This window comes from Zophobas morio, unplaced genomic scaffold (genome assembly GCF_036711695.1).
Source record: "Zophobas morio isolate AGI-343-1 ecotype UQ-CSIRO unplaced genomic scaffold, CSIRO_AGI_Zmor_V1 ptg000031l, whole genome shotgun sequence".
Taxonomy (NCBI): Eukaryota; Metazoa; Arthropoda; class Insecta; order Coleoptera; family Tenebrionidae; genus Zophobas; species Zophobas morio.
Window position 1 is genome coordinate 7,296,001 of NW_026972136.1, and position 19,312 is coordinate 7,315,312.

General features: G+C 35.2%; 2 protein-coding genes across 4 annotated transcripts in view; both read left to right on the forward strand.

Annotated features, from left to right (window-relative positions):
• LOC135139555 (uncharacterized) overlaps positions 1-10,695 on the forward strand; it is a 38,955-nt gene extending 28,260 nt beyond the window's left edge. The window contains exons 3-6 of one of the 2 annotated variants that reach the window (XR_010282175.1): positions 476-5,779; positions 5,833-5,906; positions 5,963-6,079; positions 10,339-10,695. The gene's annotated coding sequence lies outside the window, so the exon portion shown is untranslated. The remainder of the gene's footprint in view (positions 1-475; positions 5,780-5,832; positions 5,907-5,962; positions 6,080-10,338) is intronic. The other variant, XR_010282176.1, reaches the window with a different exon arrangement.
• A 565-nt stretch (positions 10,696-11,260) lies between these two features.
• On the forward strand, positions 11,261-19,285 carry LOC135139554 (uncharacterized). 2 transcript variants are annotated; one of them, XM_064069839.1, is made up of 4 exons: positions 11,261-11,378; positions 11,998-12,070; positions 12,148-19,007; positions 19,060-19,285. In XM_064069839.1, the coding sequence occupies exons 2-3, from the start codon at positions 12,056-12,058 to the stop codon at positions 17,914-17,916; spliced, it is 5,784 nt and encodes a 1,927-aa protein (XP_063925909.1). In that variant the 5' UTR covers positions 11,261-11,378; positions 11,998-12,055; the 3' UTR covers positions 17,917-19,007; positions 19,060-19,285. The 2 variants fall into 2 exon arrangements, with proteins under 2 accessions (XP_063925909.1, XP_063925910.1); XM_064069840.1 differs by having other exon boundaries at positions 11,375-11,466.
• Positions 19,286-19,312: the final 27 nt, after the last annotated feature.

The following is a 19,312-nucleotide window of genomic DNA, read 5'->3' on the forward strand; positions in this document are numbered from 1 at the left end:
TTTTACAGCCCACTGAAAAGAAAATTGGAAGAGTATTGTGCTGTTTACGTATTTTGTCACCATAATATTTACAGTGCGTTTTTTCATATTAAGTCTCATCATAGCCGCATATTATACTTTATACACATTTTGTCTGATGCAAAAAAATTTTGTAAATTGTGAATTTACAAACAGTAAAAACAAAAATTACAAATAAGTTGTTGGGACTGTGGCGTCGAATGCGATTCATTTCTGGCCAATTTTAACCCGTGTTTACGCGCAAAACATCAAATCAGAAGTTGGTGAAAATGCGTTGTCCTCTACAAATGCATGATTGTCCACGTTATTCATTATATATTATGGTAAAGGAGTTTAGATTGCAAAATATTTTAATCGTAGAACCCTCCTACACTTGTTTTAAAAGGTAAACAATTTTATAACAACAAAAATATTGAAATAATTTGTGAATAGTTAGTGACCGAATTCTGTTTTTCAGATATTTAACAAACGCCCAGGAACGACTGACAAGGGCAAAGAATACGAAACCATTACTATCGCCAACATGATTCTAGAAATGGTAGGCGACGACAAAATAACCAACTTCCACATATCCTCAAACGACAACAACTTCGGCGCATTTGACGACATAGTCATCAAAATTGAATCAGACCAAAGTACACAAGTAAAAGCGATGCAGCTAAAACACAGCGAGCGAAAAACCCTATCCTTCGAGCACCTGAGATCCGCAAAAGGAGACTTCAGTTTAAACAAATATTTCGAATCGTTCCAAAAACTAAAGACAGCAGTTCAAGAGCTCATAATATTCACAAATCGTCCATTCGATGTAACCGACGACGCGAAGTTCCAGCTCGAAGGACAAAAGTTTCACGTTCGATCTGTTAAAGTGTGGAATTCATCTGACTACTTCGCAATTTCGAAAAACGTAAACTATGTTTACAAATTTGAAATCTTGGAAGACGCGTGGACTGTGGAACATAGTTCCGAAATTCAAGAATATCGAACGTTTTTTGAGAAGTTCTCTCTTTATGCTAATCAAGAAAATTTTGATACGCTGAGGTTATCAACGATTGAAAAGTTCAAAACTAAATTTGCTGCAAATGAAAAGGTTTTTGACCAGTTTTATAAAATAATATTGGAGTGGAATATGCGCGAAGGGAAGAAAGAAAAGTTGGACAAGAAGTGGATGAAGCGTGCTATCGCTTTGCAGCTTTTGGCGCCTTATATTGAACCATTGTCGTTTGGTCCAGTTAATGATAAAATGAAGATACTTCGGGAGGCTGTGTCTATATTCACCGTCACGATAATTGACGGGGATTCGTGTAAAAATGCTAAACAACTGTGGGGTGATGTTGTGAACGACGAAATCGACATTAAAGAAATAAACAGAATTAGGAGAAATTATCAACTATCGGTTGATAGTGTTGACACCAATGAAGTCGAGAAGTTAGATCAACAGTTAGTGGCGCAGTTGTTGTGGTTAATGAACAAATGCCCCCTAATAATACGTGGGAAGGACAATCTTGAAAAAGCCATCCGTCTTTGTCAAGATCAAAAGTTCATCCTGCTCAGTGATGGAATTAATGAAAAATGGATGGAAAGTTATTCGTCGTTTCGAAATTTATCAAACCTGAGGTTGGAACAAGATTTGTATAAAAAAATTATTGAAAAATTTACAGTGTCTATCCAAGGAAAGGAAGAACTTAATCTGTTGACAGCTTTCGGAGAAAATGAAGAATTTCTAGAAAATGTGACAACATCTAGTTTGATGGAAATGCTAAATGGACCACACTATATAGACGGAAAAAGCGAACTACTCTCTGAACCTTATATAGAACGTCATTTGTCGCAAAATCTTATAAATATTGATTATTTAGGAGAGGTAGACGAAAAAACTATTATCATTTTAAATTGTTCGGATAATTTTGATAAAGTCAAAGACAAGCTTGACGACTATAAATTAATTAATGTTGATTTTTTGTCAAAAGAAAAATTTGACGAGAGTGAAAACACAATACAAAATGATAATAGTTATCTTTGCAATAAAGTAATCTACACATGTAATAGTAAACTTACCGAATCTAAGTTCCAAAAAATTTGTACCGAAAATTCAGAAATGCACACTTTTCACTATTTCAAAATTACGGATAGCGGACACTTGGAATGGATTCGAAGCAAAGGTGACATAAGTGACTTAGAAAATTATAAATTATCCAACAATTGCTTTACTCACGAGAACGTATTGTGGTCTCCTCAGCTACAAAATAACATCAATCTAGTAATTAGTGATCCCGGAATGGGTAAATCTGAACTAATGAAAAATTTCAAAAACAAGTGTCCTCCCAATTTCTGGACAGTCACGATTAACCCTGAAGATGTAAATCTATTTCTTAAATCTTTTAACTCAAATGACGCATCCAACGTCATAAGTTTGTTCGAAAAATTCATTATCAGTCAAAAATACGCCCCCCTCAAACAACTAGAACGCAATTTTTTCGAAATATGTTTAAAACAAAACCGCGTTATGTATATTTGGGACGCACTTGATGAAATAGTAAACGAATACTTGGATATTGTGTCAGATGTGATAGTTCAACTATCAAAACGGGGTTTCGTTCAATGGGTAACTTGTAGACGACATCTGCAGACATTTTTAGAAAAAAAGTTGAAAGTACTCTCACACGGCTTGACCAAGTTTAACGAAAAAGAGCAGCAAGATTACATAAAACAACGACTGAAATCTGTAGACGAAATTGAGATAACGGCTCAGAAAATTAAATCCACATTCTCGGTTATGGAACATATTGATATATTAGGAATTCCGCTTCAGATTTTTATGCTCACTGAACTGTTTCGTCGAAACAAAGAAAAATATTTGCAGCTTGTAACCGACAAATTTCTTTTGACTGACGTATACAGTAGTTTTATAGAGGAAAAATTTAATATCTTTTACGAAAGTAAAATTCGCTATGACATTCAAAACCCTCGTTTGGCACTAAAAATTCACGACGAAAAACAAAAGATTCTAAAATATTGCGAAATCCTTGCGTTGAAACTAATATTTCCCGCGTCTGTATTGCAAGGATTAAACATTAACTGTGAGAAAACTGTGGAAAAATTTGTTAAAGGTAACTACACAATGGTTGGTATTATTACCGAGTTACAAAACGACGTGCCACAGTTTCTTCACGAATCACTTGCGGAATATTTGGTTGCCACGTACTTTTCGAAAAATTTTGACGAGATACCTGTGGACGTATTTTTCGAGCAAAAGTACAACAACGTTCGGTTTTTCTTTGACATGCTGTTAGCTGAGAACTCGCCTGTTCACGTGGCGGTTTTGTACAAAAATTTTGACTTAGTTAAAACTTACGAAGACGAGATTTTAAGGCGAAAAGATAACGGAGGAAGAAGTGCTTTACATTTGATTTGTTCATGGGGACAACGGCATCCTCGGGTCGAAATAAGCCGCGAAAATAAGACGTTCGTTGTTGAAGAGATCAGCGGTTTTAGTTGTAAACCAGAAAGTAACGAAGTTCTTGAAGCAGTAACGTTTCTACAAAGCAAAAACGATAATTCGGAACGTGATTCACTTTTCGGTTTAACCCCGTTATTGTATGCGAGGAAGAGTGAAAGTTTGGCGGTTGAATTAAAACTACTATTACTATTAGGTAAAAATTCGGAATTTACTTATGATATTGATGATCGGATAAACATTTTGTATTACTCCACTTTACTTGCATATGACGACGTAGCTGAAGTGTTTGGTCCTGAAAATTTTTTTGATTTTATTACGAAAGCGAACCATAAAACTCCTCTGATCTTAGCATCCGAAAGAGGACACAAAACTATTATTCAATATTTAGTGAAATCTGGAGTCGAAATAAATCATTTCACGAATACGGGTTCCACCCCACTTCACAAAGCGTCTGAAAATGGCCACGAATCAGTCGTTGAATTCTTAGTAAAATCGGGCGCCGAAATCGATCGTGCTAACAAAAACGGTTTGACGGCGCTTCGTGTCGCTTCCTTCAACGGCCACCAAAAAATCGTGGAACGTTTAGTGAAATCAGGGGCCGACACAAATCGTGCAGATAACAATGGTTTTATACCCCTTTACGTTGCTTCACAAAATGGCCACTTACAAACTGTCAAGTACTTAGTGAAATCCGCAGCCGAAATTGATCGCCCCACGAATCTTGGTTCCACACCTCTTCACGTAGCTTCACAAAACGGCCACGACTTAATCGTTGATTTTTTAGTGAAATCAGGCGCCAAAATCAACCTCGGTAGTAAAAACGGTTTCACCGCGCTTCGCGGTGCTTCGTTATGCGGTCATGAAAAAACTGTGTCCTGGTTAGTGAAATCCGGGGCCGAAATCAACCGCGTAGATAACAATGGCTTGACACCACTTTACGTAGCCTCACAAAGTGGCCACTTATCAATTGTCAAGTATTTAGTGAAATCTGGGGCCGAAATAGATCGTTCCACGAATACGGGTTCCACACCACTTCACAAAGCTTCTGAAAACGGCCACGACTTAATCGTTGAATTCTTAGTGAAATCCGGCGCCGATCTCAATCGCGCTGACGATTTCGGTTTGACCGCGCTTCACGTTGCTGCGTTCAACGGCCACGAAAAAATCGTGGAACGGTTAGTGAAATCCGGAGCCGAAGTGGATCGTCCTACGAATCTCGGATCTACAGCGTTCCACATATCTAGTCAAAACGGCCACGAATTAATCGTTGACTTGCTAGTGAAATCCGGCGCCGATGTCAATCGCGTTGATAAAAACGGTTTCACCGCGCTTCGCCGCGCCTCTTTTAACGGTCATGAAAAAATTGTGGAACGATTAGTGAAATTAGGATCCGATATAAATCATATCGATAACGACGGCTTTACACCTCTTTACGTAGCTTCACAAAACGGCCACTTGCAAACTGTCCAGAGTTTAGTGAAATCCGGGGCCGAAATAAATCGTTCTATGAACATCGGTTCCACACCACTTCACAAAGCGGCAGAAAACGGCCACGAGTTAATTGTAGCGTTTTTAGTGAAATCGGGCGCCGATATCAACAGCGCTAATAAAAGCGGTTTGACGGCGGTTCGTGTCGCTTCGTTGAACGGCCATGAAAAAATTGTAGAATGTTTAGTGAAATCCGGGGCTGATATAAATCGGGCGGATAATGATGGTTTTACACCGCTTTTCTTAGCTTCACTAAACGGCCACTTGGACACTGTCACGTACTTGGTGGAATCTGGGGCGGAAGTTAATCGTTGCACGAACAGTGGGTATACATCGCTTGACGTCGCTTCACAAAATGGCCACGAGTTAGTTGTTGAATTTTTAGTGAAATGGGGGGCCGAAATTAATCGGGCTAATAGCAATGGCTGGACACCGCTTTACTTAGCTTCACGAAATGGCCATCTAAAAACTGTAGAATATTTAGTCAAATACGGAGCCGAAATCAATTGTCCTAAAAATAGTTGTACACCGCTTTACATAGCTTCGCAAAATGGCCACGATAAAGTTGTCGAATTCTTGGTTCGAGGAGGGGCCAGAGTTAGTCCAGAAGACAGGGATTACACATGTGATATTGTATAACACACTCTCAGCTCTGACAGTTCTATATCACTTCGTGTCACCTTTGTGTATACGAAACAGCAATTTGTGTTGAGTTAAACCTAAGTTATTTTGTTCTGTTATGAATGTAGTCGTGATTTTTGGTTCAATCTAAATTATTTATACTACTAAGTCCATCGTTCCACAACCGAAGTTTATGTAAGCAATTTTTACATTTCTTTTCCGTAATATTTAAAGTGAATTTGTTACAGCCTTATTGGACTCTTCCGTACAACTCTATTTCGTCACGTAGCGACAACATAGTGACAATCTAAAATTTCCTGCTGTATGTGAATGCGTTTATAGTTTCTTAATCCACAATCCACAAAAAATTTGTTACAGATTAACATTGTCGAATAAATTGTCTTTGTTTCGTCACCAATAAATGCAGAGTCCAGAAGGCAGTTTCTACACATCCTAAAAGAAAATGAAATTTTCAACACAGCTTAGGCAACAAAGGTATGAACAAAACACACACATTTTTCCATCTTTAGCTATTTCGATATCTTAATTTTTCGATTTTTCGACTTCTCGGTCTTTTGATGTTTCGATTTCGTGTTTTCTAAGTTTTTCGATTATATTCGTCTTTTCGATTATTCGAGATTCCAATTTTTTTTTGGTCCTTCAAAGTTACGACATTGAACTCTTCGAGTTTTCATATTTAAACTTTTCTATTTTTCAATTTTTCATTTTGCAATTTTTAGTTTCCGTTTGTTTGCTTTATTTTTTCAAATATTCGATTTTTTAGTGTTTAGAATTTATATTTTTGTTTTTTCAATTTTAATTTTTTGAATTTTTCATTTCTCCAAGTTTTCGTTTTGGAAATTTTTCAAATTTTATTTTTTTTTGTTTCTTCCACGGTTAAATTTTGCAATTGCAATCGAAATTGAAAAAACAAAACTCGAAAAATTGTAAGAATAAAGAAAATGGACAATCGAAACGAAAAATTGCAGATCAAAAATCAGAGACGAAAAATCAAAGAACGACAGTTTGAAGAATTAAACAAGAGAAAAACGAAAAATTGAGATATAAAATCGAGAAAATGAGAGTTAAAAAATGGGGCAAATGACAATTTGAAAAACCGAAAAACTAAAAAAAATTGAGAAAAATAAAAATAAAAATTGTAGTACAGAAAAATTGCAAAATTCGGAAGTGCAGGAATTGAAAATTGAAAAATTCGGAAGTGCAGGAATTGAAAACTGAAAAAATTAAAGTTGCAAACACAAAAAATTGATGAAACCGAAATATTAAAACGTGAAAAAAATTAAAAAACCAAAGGGAATGAAAAAACAAAATATTGTGATATCAAAAAAATTCTAAAAAAATTTTTCGATTTTTCGACTTCTTGATTTTTTGATGTTTCGATTTCGGGATTTTTAATTTTTCGATTTCGATTTCTCGATTTCTCAGTATTTCTATAATATTTCGATTTTCCAATTTTCCAACTTATCAGTTTTGGAATTTATTTATTTAAATTTTTGGATTTTTCGATTTCTCAATTTCTCGATTAACCGATTTTTGAATTTTTCGATTTTTCACTTTACGATGTCTTGATTTCTCAATTTTTCAAGTACTCAATTTTCAATGTTTAAGTTTTAAGGTTTTTCAATATTTTATTCATTCGATTGTTCAGTTTTTTGATTTTTCGATTTTTCCGTTCTTCAGTTTTCGATTTCCCAATATTTCGTCATTTCGACTTTCTGTTTTTTTTTGAGCTTTTACTTACTCAATTTTTCAAAATTTTGAGTTTTTAAATCTTACATTTTTCAACATTTTCATCTATTCGATATTTTAATTTTTGGACTTTTTAGATTTTTGAAATTCCTGATTTTTCAATTTTTCGGGTTTGCCAATATTTTGATTTCTCCCTCAAAAACGAAACATCACATCTTTAAAAAAATGACGCTTGGAGCCCCTAAGATTCTGTAAAATTCTTTCCAAATAAAGAACTCCACGGGTCCTCGACATTTTTTTCTAAAATTTTCGAGCCCCGGCGTCCTCCACAAACCAAAAACGCCAAAGGCGAAAAATCGACAGAAAACCGTTAAATCCAAAATTAAAAAATCGAAAAATTAAAAATTTTAAAAATCGAGCAAACAAATCCAAAAATCAAAAAACTACTACAACACAGTGTCTACCTGAGGAAAGTACTGGGTAATCAATTTGTGTAATCAAATAAGGAAACTTTAATCCTTGTCCATTTTATGGTAGCTGAGTGTTTAGGGAATTATGGCAACCCGCAGAGAGAAGGCGGACGAGCTTAATACCCTTCGCTGCTGGGTACCGACAATACTTTTGCGTGCGATAGTACATATACAGGGTTGCTAAAAAGTATGGAAGCAGTTGAATATCTCAGAAGCGGTTAGTTGGATCTTTTTGAAAAAATACCCAAGCTCTATGTTCTGTTTTTTTTTAAACTTCAAACTTGATTTGTTTTCAAGATTCAAGGATAACTTAATTTTTTCTAAATAGTATCACAATTCAATCGTCAATTTTTTCCTGAATTTAGAACTGTAACACATGCATAATACACCTTTTTAACTAAAACGGTAAATAAAATGATAAATTATTTATTATGAAAAAATTCTAAAATAGAAAATTGTAGTTAGCTTTGAAAATACTGTCATCGATGTCAGTGTGCACTCAAAATCAAACTTCTACATCCAGGTTTAAAAATTTTTCAATAAAATACTAAAATGGCACCATTAACAGAAACTGAACGAATAGAAATCTTGATGATGGTAGGCTATGGCGACAGTCCCAGATTTACCTGCAGAGTCCCGCTGGTTCCTACAAGATGGAGCACCACCTCATTCGGACGTCAAATCGGGAATTACTCCAATGAAACTTTTCCTGGAAGGTGGATAGGACGAAGGGGAGCAGTTGAGTGGCCAGCTAGATTATCCGATTTAACCCCACTTGACTTTTTTCTGTGGGGTTATGTAAACAATCGAGTTTATGTTAATAGACCACAAATTCTTCAAAAAACTTTCATAAGAACGTATTCACTATTTACAGTCATTAAATCGAAGTATTGTTTGTGTTCAGTTTATGTACCCTCAGTTCTATCATTTTTACAATGATTCAGGGGCGGCTCATGACTTGAAAAATTGATGAGGCAAAGCACAAAACGCTCCAAAATATAAAGATACTTACATATTTTCTACTTAGTCAAATAAACAAATTTGTAAACTCATTTAATTGTCCACCAAGAACCAACGTGAAGGTGCAAGGAACTCTTGCAAGGAAAGGATGAGAATGACAGGACAAAAGGAAAGGGAAGCGTGGTCAGAAAAAACTAATATAACTTCTAACAAAAAAACAAAATTAAAATAATCTTTAAAAAAAAAAATCTCGAGAAAATCAAATACAACATAAAATAAATCTAATTTGATTTATAACAAAAAACAAAACGAAAAAAATATAAAATATAAATACTCTGGATTTATTTTAATTTTTTTTTATAGATCAATTAACGATTTACTCAAATCAGGAACCGGCCGTTTTAATTCCGTAACTACATACAATTTATCATCATACGTGAAAGTAGAAAAAACAGAACTGCCATTGTCATTTAACGTTAGTAGAGAAAAATTCCGATTTACTCGTAATCTTAAATAACGATTACCGAAATCAAATTATGACAAGCACAAAGCACTAACCCGACACACGCAAACGTAGGCACTTTTAAGACAAAATTCCGTTACCGAAATTTTGAATCAATTTATACACACACAGATTTGTGGCAAAACAATCAACGGCCTAATTTTGAGTACTTCTGCAAATGTAGACTGCATTGTAATCGCACGTTCTCCGCGCGCAAATATTGTTGTCGATCTCTTTTGCAAGCACGGAAATGAGGCTGCCTCAATTTTGTCTTTTTTCAACTCATGCCGCTTATGAGTGTATTGCAGGTTGCTTGCCTATTAAAGACATGATTTCTATATCTGCTGTAGAGGCAAGCTTCGAGTCTGCCTCATTCGCGTCACAAAATACATGTTGTGTCGAGTGTTTAAGCGTGATGTTTAATTAAGGGAGCAACGAGTACCTACCGAGATAAAAATAAGAATATAATTTTCTATATTTATTTTTAAAATTTTAGAAAAAAGACACAAATTATTGGCCGAAATGTGTCGGTAAAAAATAATAAAAATCCTAATAAGGCGTAAAATTCATTGGTGAGGCACTGCCTCACCTGCCTCATAGGACAAGCCGCCCCTGCAATGATTAGGTACTAGTATTATTTTTGAATAAAGTGTTCTACGTCAGGACAAAGACAAGTGATAGTATTGTCAAGCCTAGCTACGATTGTCAGATTTTTAGTATTTTTGTTTTGACAATTTATTTTAGCGTGTTCGGAAAAATAAAATAAAGCATGCATTGACATTTTTGAATTCAGACAAAAAATGCACTATTTAAAAACGGAAGATTTGACTACTACTGCTTTAAAAAAAAATCAAGTTATCCTTGCATCTCACAAACCATTGAAGAATAAAATCTGAAAAAATTGCAAAAAATAGAACTTGAACATACCTAAAGACAGACCAAATTTCAAAAAGATCCAAGGAACCTTCTCGCGATATTCAACCGCTTCCATACTTTTTAGTAACCCTGTATAATCTGTAATGCGTTCCGTTTGATAAACTATTTAGTTTGTGAAAATAGTGTGTAGTTTGCAATGAGAAAGGTACTTATATTTTTAACATGTTAAATTACAGTGTCACCAGCATGGACAAAACCGTGATGAATATTCTTCAACCAAGAGTAAGTTGTTATCAAAAACGAAGTAGATGCTGACCATAATTTAAGGATGGGAAGTCATTCTGAAGGCGAGGACTGGCAACCATCTAAATATCTCCAATTACTTTAAAATTTCAAAAACTAGCTTATTGTTAAGTTAAATACATGTATATAATATATTTAATTTATTTCTTTTAATTAAACAGTATAAATATGCATTGTTTTTCTAAATATCTCCAATTACTTTAAAATTTCAAAAACTAGCTTATTGTTAAGTTAAATACATGTATATAATATATTTAATTTATTTCTTTTAATTAAACAGTATAAATATGCATTGTTTTTCATTTCGTAAATAAAACTATTTGCGTGTTGAGGACATCGTCGAACTTTCAGAAAAATTAACTATATTAACACTACGCCCGTGGATTGTGGCGTTGAATGCGATTCATTTTTACAACTGCCGCTTTATGAAATTATAAGCTAAATTTAACCCACTCTTATTTTCAACGTGTTTACACCAGAAGTGACGCCGACGCGTTCAAGACATGTCCGACCTTAAAAAATCTACCTGCACCCCCGCATTATAAATCCCCAACTGTAACTGCGGGGACATTTTTTTGAAAATCATGGTTGCCTATCATGTTATACTGACCAACATTCAAATTTTAAAATTCAGGCTATAGTCCACAAAACAAATTCTGAAAACGTGTCTATCCAACTGTGACTGAACCGTTGTAGTGTCCCGTTCTCAAATTAAATTTAGTGCAAAAAAAGCGTTGTTAAAACAATACTATTTTTTGTAATGTAGACAACCCTCATGCTTTAAAAAAGTGTGTATGGTAGTGGCGATATTTCGCTTTCGCACTAGACGCTCGGCGGTCACCAGTCCGACGTGGGTCAGACAGCAGTTTACTGTGCTCTATGTCAGACAGATCATTAGTTACTAGAAGTGAGAAGAGGTACTTATTTTCAAGTACTCTCAACATGCTCTCAAGTGTGTGGTATTAGGAAACTGGTACGTTTTTTGTATTTTGAAATTTTACCAAAGGGCAAATCTGTAGAAAATTAAAAAGGCGTCAACGTTATTGCCGTGTGTAATTCTAGTAAGTATGAGATGATTTTATGAACAATCCGTCTATCTTCTGCATTCCGGAGTTGTGACGAGGCGGAAATTCCACATATTACGTAAATTATATAGACGAGGCGGTCCATCAAATATAGCTACCAATTTTTTAAATTGTTATTTTATTTCATACAGTCTCTAGAAATAATGCACTTTATATTCTTGCATAACAACGGGGGATGTATAAGAGATATTTCAGTGCAAGGCGTCATGTATTTTATAACATTTATCAAGCTCTTTGAGAAGCTGTTGTTATTAAAATCGTCAAATAAATTATACACCCCATATTTTACTTATATTAATTTATTTTAAGTAGTAGGGACCAAACTTTGTGAAGAATAAAAACGCTTTGTAAAAATCATTTTTAATCTCTTCCAACAGAAAATCTAAATTTATTATTAAATTATGACACGCTATTATTTTATCATACAAGACGTGGTTAGTCGTTTTAGTAATTTTTTATAAACTAAACCAAATAAACTAAATTCAATTTTTCGTTTCTCTGTTGCAGTCACTTCGGTTTCAATGAAAATTTTCTCGTGCAACCGTAGTTTTTCAACAACTAAAATATGGATAGTTCAGAGGTGAGTGTTATACATAGTTATTAATAATAATTAGAGTATCCTATTTTATTGAATTTATTGTATGTATACATTTTCAGATTTTTAAAAAACGAGCGGGAACAACCGACCGAGGTAAAGAATACGAGAACATTGCTATAGCCAACATCGTTTTACAAATGGTAAGCGACGAAAAAATAGACAACTTCCACATATCGTCAAACGACAACAACTTCGGTGCATTTGATGATGTAGTCATCAAAATTGAGTCGCATCAAAATGTCGTGGTAAAAGCAATGCAGTTGAAACACAGTGATCGAAAAACGTTATCTTCAGAGCATCTGAAATCCGCAAAGGGAGAGTTTAGTTTAGGCAAATATTTTGACTCTTTTCAACAACTAAAGAATGTAGAACAAGAATTTATAATTTTTACGAATCGTTCATTTGGTGTTAAAGAAGACGCAAAGTTTCAGCTACAAGGACAGAAGTTTTATGTTCGACCTGTTAGAGTGTGTAGTTCACCTGACCACTTCGCAATTTCAAAAAACGTAAATTATATCTACAAATTTGAAATCGTAGAAGATGCATGGACTACAGAACATATCTCCGAAATTCAAGAGTATCAAACGTTTTTTTCGAAATTGTTTCTTTATACTAATCAAGAAAGTTTTGACACACTGAGACAATCAACAATTGAAAAGTTTAGAACAACGTATTCTTTGAAAGATAAGGATTTTGATCAATTCTACAAAATAATATCGGAATGGAATATGAGAGAAGGATACAAAGAAAAATTGAACAAGAGATGGATGAAACGTGCTATCGCGCTGCAGATTTTGTCACCTCATATTGAGCCGTTATGTTTTGGTGTCGTTAATGACAAGATGAAAATACTTCGAGATGCTATATCCATGTTCACTATCACATTAGTTGAAGAGAATTCAAGTGAAAATGCTAAAATTTTGTGGGGTGATGTTGCAAAACAAAATATTGACATTGCAGAAATAAACAGAATAAGAATAAACTACCAACTGTCAGTTGACGATATTAATGCTAACGACGTTGAGAAATTAAACTCAAAGTTATTTTCGCAGTTGCTGTGGTTGATGGATAAATGTCCTTTAATAATACGTGAGTTTAAAAATTTTGAAAAAGCCGTCAAATTGTGCGAAGATCTAAAGTTCGTCGTGCTTGGTGACGGAATGAAAGAGCAATGGATGACACACTATTCGTTATTCCAAAATCTATCAAACCTGAGCTTGAAGGAACAGTTTTACCAAAAAGTAATGGAAACTTTTACTGTCTCTATTCAAGGAAAGGAAGAATTTAGCTTAATGGCAGGTTTTGGAAAAACTGAAAAATTTCTGGAAAATGTGACGACGTCAGATTTGATGGGAATGCTAAACGGACCATGCTTTATAGACGGAGAGAAAGAAATACTCTCTGAACCTTATATCGAACGTCATTTATCGCAAAATGTTTTAGATATTAATTATTTAGAAAAAGTACATGAAAACACTGTTATCATTTTACAATATGCGGATAATTTTGATAAAGTAGAGGACAAACTTAGAAATTATCAACTAATTAATGTTGATGTTTCTCCAAATGAACAGTCTGAGAACGATGAAGGTATAAACGTAGTTTGCAACGAAAGTGAGTTTAAGGACAGTTTCATTAAATCAGATCTTCGTAATAAAATGTACATATGTAATAGTAAAGTTTGCGAATCAAAATTAGAACAGATATATACGGATAATTCAAAAATGCACAGGTTTCACTATTTCAAAGTCGCAAACAACGGACATTTGCAATGGATTCAAAGCAAAGGTGATATGAGTGACTTAGAAAATTACAAATTATCTAACAGCTCTTTTACGCATGAAAACTTACTGTCGTCTTCTCAATTAGAAAATAACATCAATTTAATAACTAGCGATCCGGGAATGGGTAAATCTGAATTGATGAAAAGTTTCAAAAATAAATGTCCATCGCAAAATTGGACGGTTACGATTTATCCCAAAGATGTCCATTTATTTTTTAAATCTTTTAAATTAAGTCAAGGATCAAACTACCTAACTTGGTTTGAAAGATTCATAATCAACGAAAAATACTGCTCACTCAAAACATTACACCAAAGTTTTTTCGAAATGTGTTTAAAACAAAACCGTATTGTGTATGTTTGGGATGGACTAGATGAAATTTTAAACGAATATTTAGATGTTGTTTCAGATATAATACTCCAGCTATCAAAAAGAGGTTTCGTTCAGTGGGTAACTAGTAGAAAACACCTCCAGACATTTCTAGAGAAAAAATTCAATGTCCTCTCAATTGGCTTAACACAATTTAGCGATAAAGAACAACAAAATTACATAAAACAACGACTCAAATTTGTCAGATCTGAAGCCGAAATTGAGATCACCGTTCAGAAAATTAAATCCACCTTTGTAATTATCGAACATGTTGACATATTAGGAATTCCTCTTCAGATATTTATGCTCACGGAACTATTCCGTCGAAATAACGAAAAGTACGTGGAACTTATAGACAATAAATTTCGTTTAACTAACTTATACCGCAATTTTATCGAAGAAAAATTTAACATCTTCTACGAAAATAAAAGTGCTTATGATCTTCAAAATCCACATATGGCAGTTATGGTTCGTCGAGAAAAAGAAAAGATGTTAAAACACTTCGAAATACTTGCATTAAAACTAATATATCCCGAATTTGTATTAGAACGATTAAATATTAATTACCAAAAATCGGTCAAAAAATTTTCTCGTTACGACTATGCATCTGTTGGTATCATAACCGAAGTACAAAATAACGCCCCACACTTTCTTCATGGATCCTTTGCGGAATATTTAGTTGCGACATATTTATCGAAAAATTTTGCAGATATACCGATTGACATATTTTTTGATCAGAAGTACAATAACGTACGATTTTTCTTCGATATGTTGTTAGCAGAAGAAACACCTGTTCATGTAGCGGTGTTACACAAAAATTTCAACTTACTTAGAAGTTGCGACGATGAAATATTAACATGCAAAGACAGAGGTGGAAGAAGTGCGTTACACTTGATTTGCTCATGGGGAAAAAGGCACCCGCGTTTACATATAACCCACGAAAATAACAAATACACTGTTCGCGAGGAAACCAATTTTAATGGTAAACCGGAAAGTACAGAATTTCTTGAAGCAGTAATGTATTTACAAAGTAAAAACAGTGACTCAGAACATGATTCACTATTAGGGATAACCCCATTGTTATATGCAAAAAAAAGTGAAAGTTTGGCAGCGGAGATAAAGTTGCTACTAACAGTTCAAAAAAACTCAAACATTTTTCAATCATATTCTTCTAAAGACAAAATAAACATTCTGTATTATTCCGCATTACTTGAATACGATGACGTGGCTAAATTGCTAAGTTATGAAAAATTAGGTATTTCTCGTGCAGAAATTAATTCTATAACTGAGGCTAATCATTGCACTCCACTTGTACTAGCTTCCAGTGGGGGGCACAAACAAATTGTCGACTATTTAGTAAAATCTGGGGCCGAAATTAATCGCTCTGATAAAGAAGGCTTTACCCCACTTTACTTAGCTGCGCAAAACGGTCACGAAGAAATTGTCAAATACCTAGTGAAATTCGGAGCTGAGATCGATCGTTGTGCAAATAGTGGTCGGACACCGCTTTACGCAGCTTGTCAGAACGGCCACCAGAAAATTGTCGAATACTTGGTGGAGTCAGGGGTTGAAATAAATCGCCCGGATAACGAGGGCTTTACACCACTCTACTTAGCTTCGCAAAATGGTTACGAAGAAGTCGTTAAATACCTAGTGAAATTCGGAGCTGACATTAATCGTTGCTCCAATGATAGTCGGACACCGGTTTACGCAGCTTGTCAATACGGCCACAGAAATATTGTCGAATACTTGCACCTATCGGGAGCGGATATCAATCGCTCTGGTGTCCATGATTTTACACCACTTCGTGTGGCTTCCTATGGCGGCCACCAGAAAACTGTCGAATACTTAGTGAAGTCAGGGGTTGAACTAAATCGCGCAAATAACGATGGTTTTACACCACTTTACTTAGCTTCGTATAATGGTCACGAAGAAACTGTCAAATACCTAGTGAAATCCGGAGCTGAGGTCAATCGTTGCACGAATGTTGGTCGAACACCGCTTTATAGAGCGTGTCTATCCGGCCACAAAAATATAGTTCAATATTTGCACCTATCGGGAGCGGATATCAATTGCTCTGATGTCGAGGGTTTTACACCACTCTACTCAGCTTCGCAAAATGGTCACGAAGAAATCGTTAAATACCTAGTGAATTTCGGAGCTGAGATTAATCGTTGCTCGAATGATGGTCGGACACCGGTTTATGCAGCTTGTCAAGACGGCCACAGAAATATTGTCGAGTACTTGGTGGAGTCGGGGGTCGAAATAAATTACTCAGATGGCGAAGGTTGTACTGCACTTTACTTAGCTTGCCATAATGGTGACGAAGAAACTGTCAAATACTTAGTAAAATCCGGAGCTGAGGTCAATCGTTGCACGAATGATGGTCGAACTCCGCTTAACGCAGCGTGTGGATCCGGCCACAAAAATATTGTCCAATACTTGCACCTATCGGGCGCGGATATCAGTTGCGCTAATGTCGACGGTCATACACCACTTCGCTCGGCTTCGTGTAACGGCCATCAGAAAACTGTTGAATACTTGGTGGAGTCAGGGGTTGAAATAAATCGCGCGGATAACGAGGGTTTTACACCACTTTACCTAGCTTCTCAAAATGGTCACGAAGAAACTGTCAAATACCTAGTGAAATCAGGAGCTGAGATCAATCGTAGCGCGAAGAATGGTCGGACACCGCTTTACGCAGCATCTCGGTATGGCCACAAAAATATTGTCGAAGACTTGGTGGAGTCGGGGGTCGAAATAAATTGTTCAGATGGCGAAGGTTATACTGCACTTTACTTAGCTTGCCATAATGGTGACGAAGAAACTGTCAAATACCTAGTGAAATCCGGAGCTGAGGTCAATCGTTGCACGAATGATGGTCGAACACCGCTTTACGCAGCGTGTCCATCCGGCCACAAAAATATTGTCGAATACTTGCACCTATCGGGGGCGGATATCAATTGCGTTGATGTCAATGGTTTTACACTACTTCGCCTAGCTTCGTTTGATGGCCACCAGAAAATTGTCGAGTACTTAGTGGAGTCAGGGGTTGAAATAAATCGCGCGGATAACGAGGGCTTTACACCACTTTACGTAGCGTCTCAAAATGGTCACGAAGAAACAGCCAAATACCTAGTGAAATTCGGAGCCGAGATTAATCGTTGCTCGAATGATGGTCGGACACCGGTTTACGCAGCTTGTCAATACGGCCACAGAAATATTGTCGAATACTTGCACCTATCGGGAGCGGATATCAATCGCGCGGAGGTCCATCATTTTACACCACTTCGCGTGGCTTCTTGTGGAGGCCACCAGAAAATTGTCGAATACTTGGTAGAGTCAGGTGTTGAACTAAATCGCGCGAATAACGAGGGTTTTTCACCACTTTACTTAGCTTCCCAAAATGGCCACGAAGAAACTGTCAAATACCTAGTGAAATCCGGAGCTGAGGTCAATCGTTGCAGGAATGATGGTCGAACACCGCTTCATGCAGCGTGTCGGTTCGGCCACAAAAATATTGTCCAATACTTGCACCTATCAGGAGCGGATGTCAATTGCGCTGATGTCGATGGTTATACACCACTTCGCGTAGCTTCCTCTTACGGCCACCGGAAAATTGTCGAGTACTTGGTGGAGTCAGGGGTTGAAAAAAATCGCGCGGATAACGAGAGTTGATAATAATAATAATAGTAATAATAATAAATTTATTGCTCATATGTAAAACAAGTACATTAAAGCTCGTCAAAAAAAAAAGTTAGGTATATAATTGTATAACATATAAAATTGTACACAAAACATATATACATATATAGATTCACAAACACTTAAAAATAACTACATTAAATTTCCGTTAGCACAAAAGTCTATAAACTTGCTAATACAGTAAAAACTATGTGATTGCAGCATTGTTTTAATTCTACTTTTAAAGCAATTTCTTGGAAGACATTTGACAGTATATGGTACAGCATTAAACAATTTTACAGAGATGAAATTTACCGACTGTTGTGTCTTTTGCACACGGCAATATGGAATAGTTAATTAACTGCGATTTCTTGTATTGTAGCAATGATTGTCAGAGTTTAACAAAAATTTGGATTGATTATCAAAAGTATAGATTAAAGTGTAGTAGATAAACAAACAAGGCAGTGTTAATATATTTAGAGATTGAAAAAATTTTTTACAAGAAGTTCTCTAATTTTACAAATTATCCTTAAAGCTTTTTTCTGAATTTTAAATATTCGCATGGCACTAGAAGAATTACCCCATAGAAGAATACCGTATGATAATACTGATTTGAAGTTGCTATGATAATAAGTCAAGACAGTTTCTAATGAACAGAACAGAACTAATTTTCGCAGTTGGAAGAGAATGGAGTTTAATTTTTTAGCCAGATGTTACATTATATAAAAAATCTATGGTCAACACCATTCCTTTTTCTATAGGTATTTAATTATTTAGAAAATACAGTTATAATTTTAAGTAACGAAACAGCAATTTATGCTGGATAATATTTGTGTTGGCTGCACGAACCACATATATGTAGCTGCTGAAATTAAACAATAATTTAATTTATAACAAAAGAAATCGGAGATCTTTTATAGTGCTAACTAACTGCATTTTGCGTTAAGAATAATATTAATTTTTGTTATTTTTCTATTGTTTAATACTCCTATATATTTTTCGATTCAATCAAGACTGTTTTTATTACAATAAACAAAACCTGCTTACACTATGAGAATCCACTGGACCACCGTTATGCAGTTTAAGTAAGTACTTTTTATTCTTTCCTTTCATAATACTTAAGTGCATTTCTTATAGCCTTATTTGATTGGATCTTTCCACCACGTCGTCCAAGGATCTTCTGAAATGTCTGTATGCTTATCTTCAGGAAGGCATTGGTTACCAACTAGCCACAGGAAGTCACGAAAATTATGCTAAAACACGCTCAAGGCGAGGAACGGCAAGCGTCCACCTTCAGATTTTAAAAAATAACTCATTGCTATAATACACAGAATAATGTTAAATAATAATGACGTCTAACTTATTTGTTTTATTTCTTTATGTGTACGAT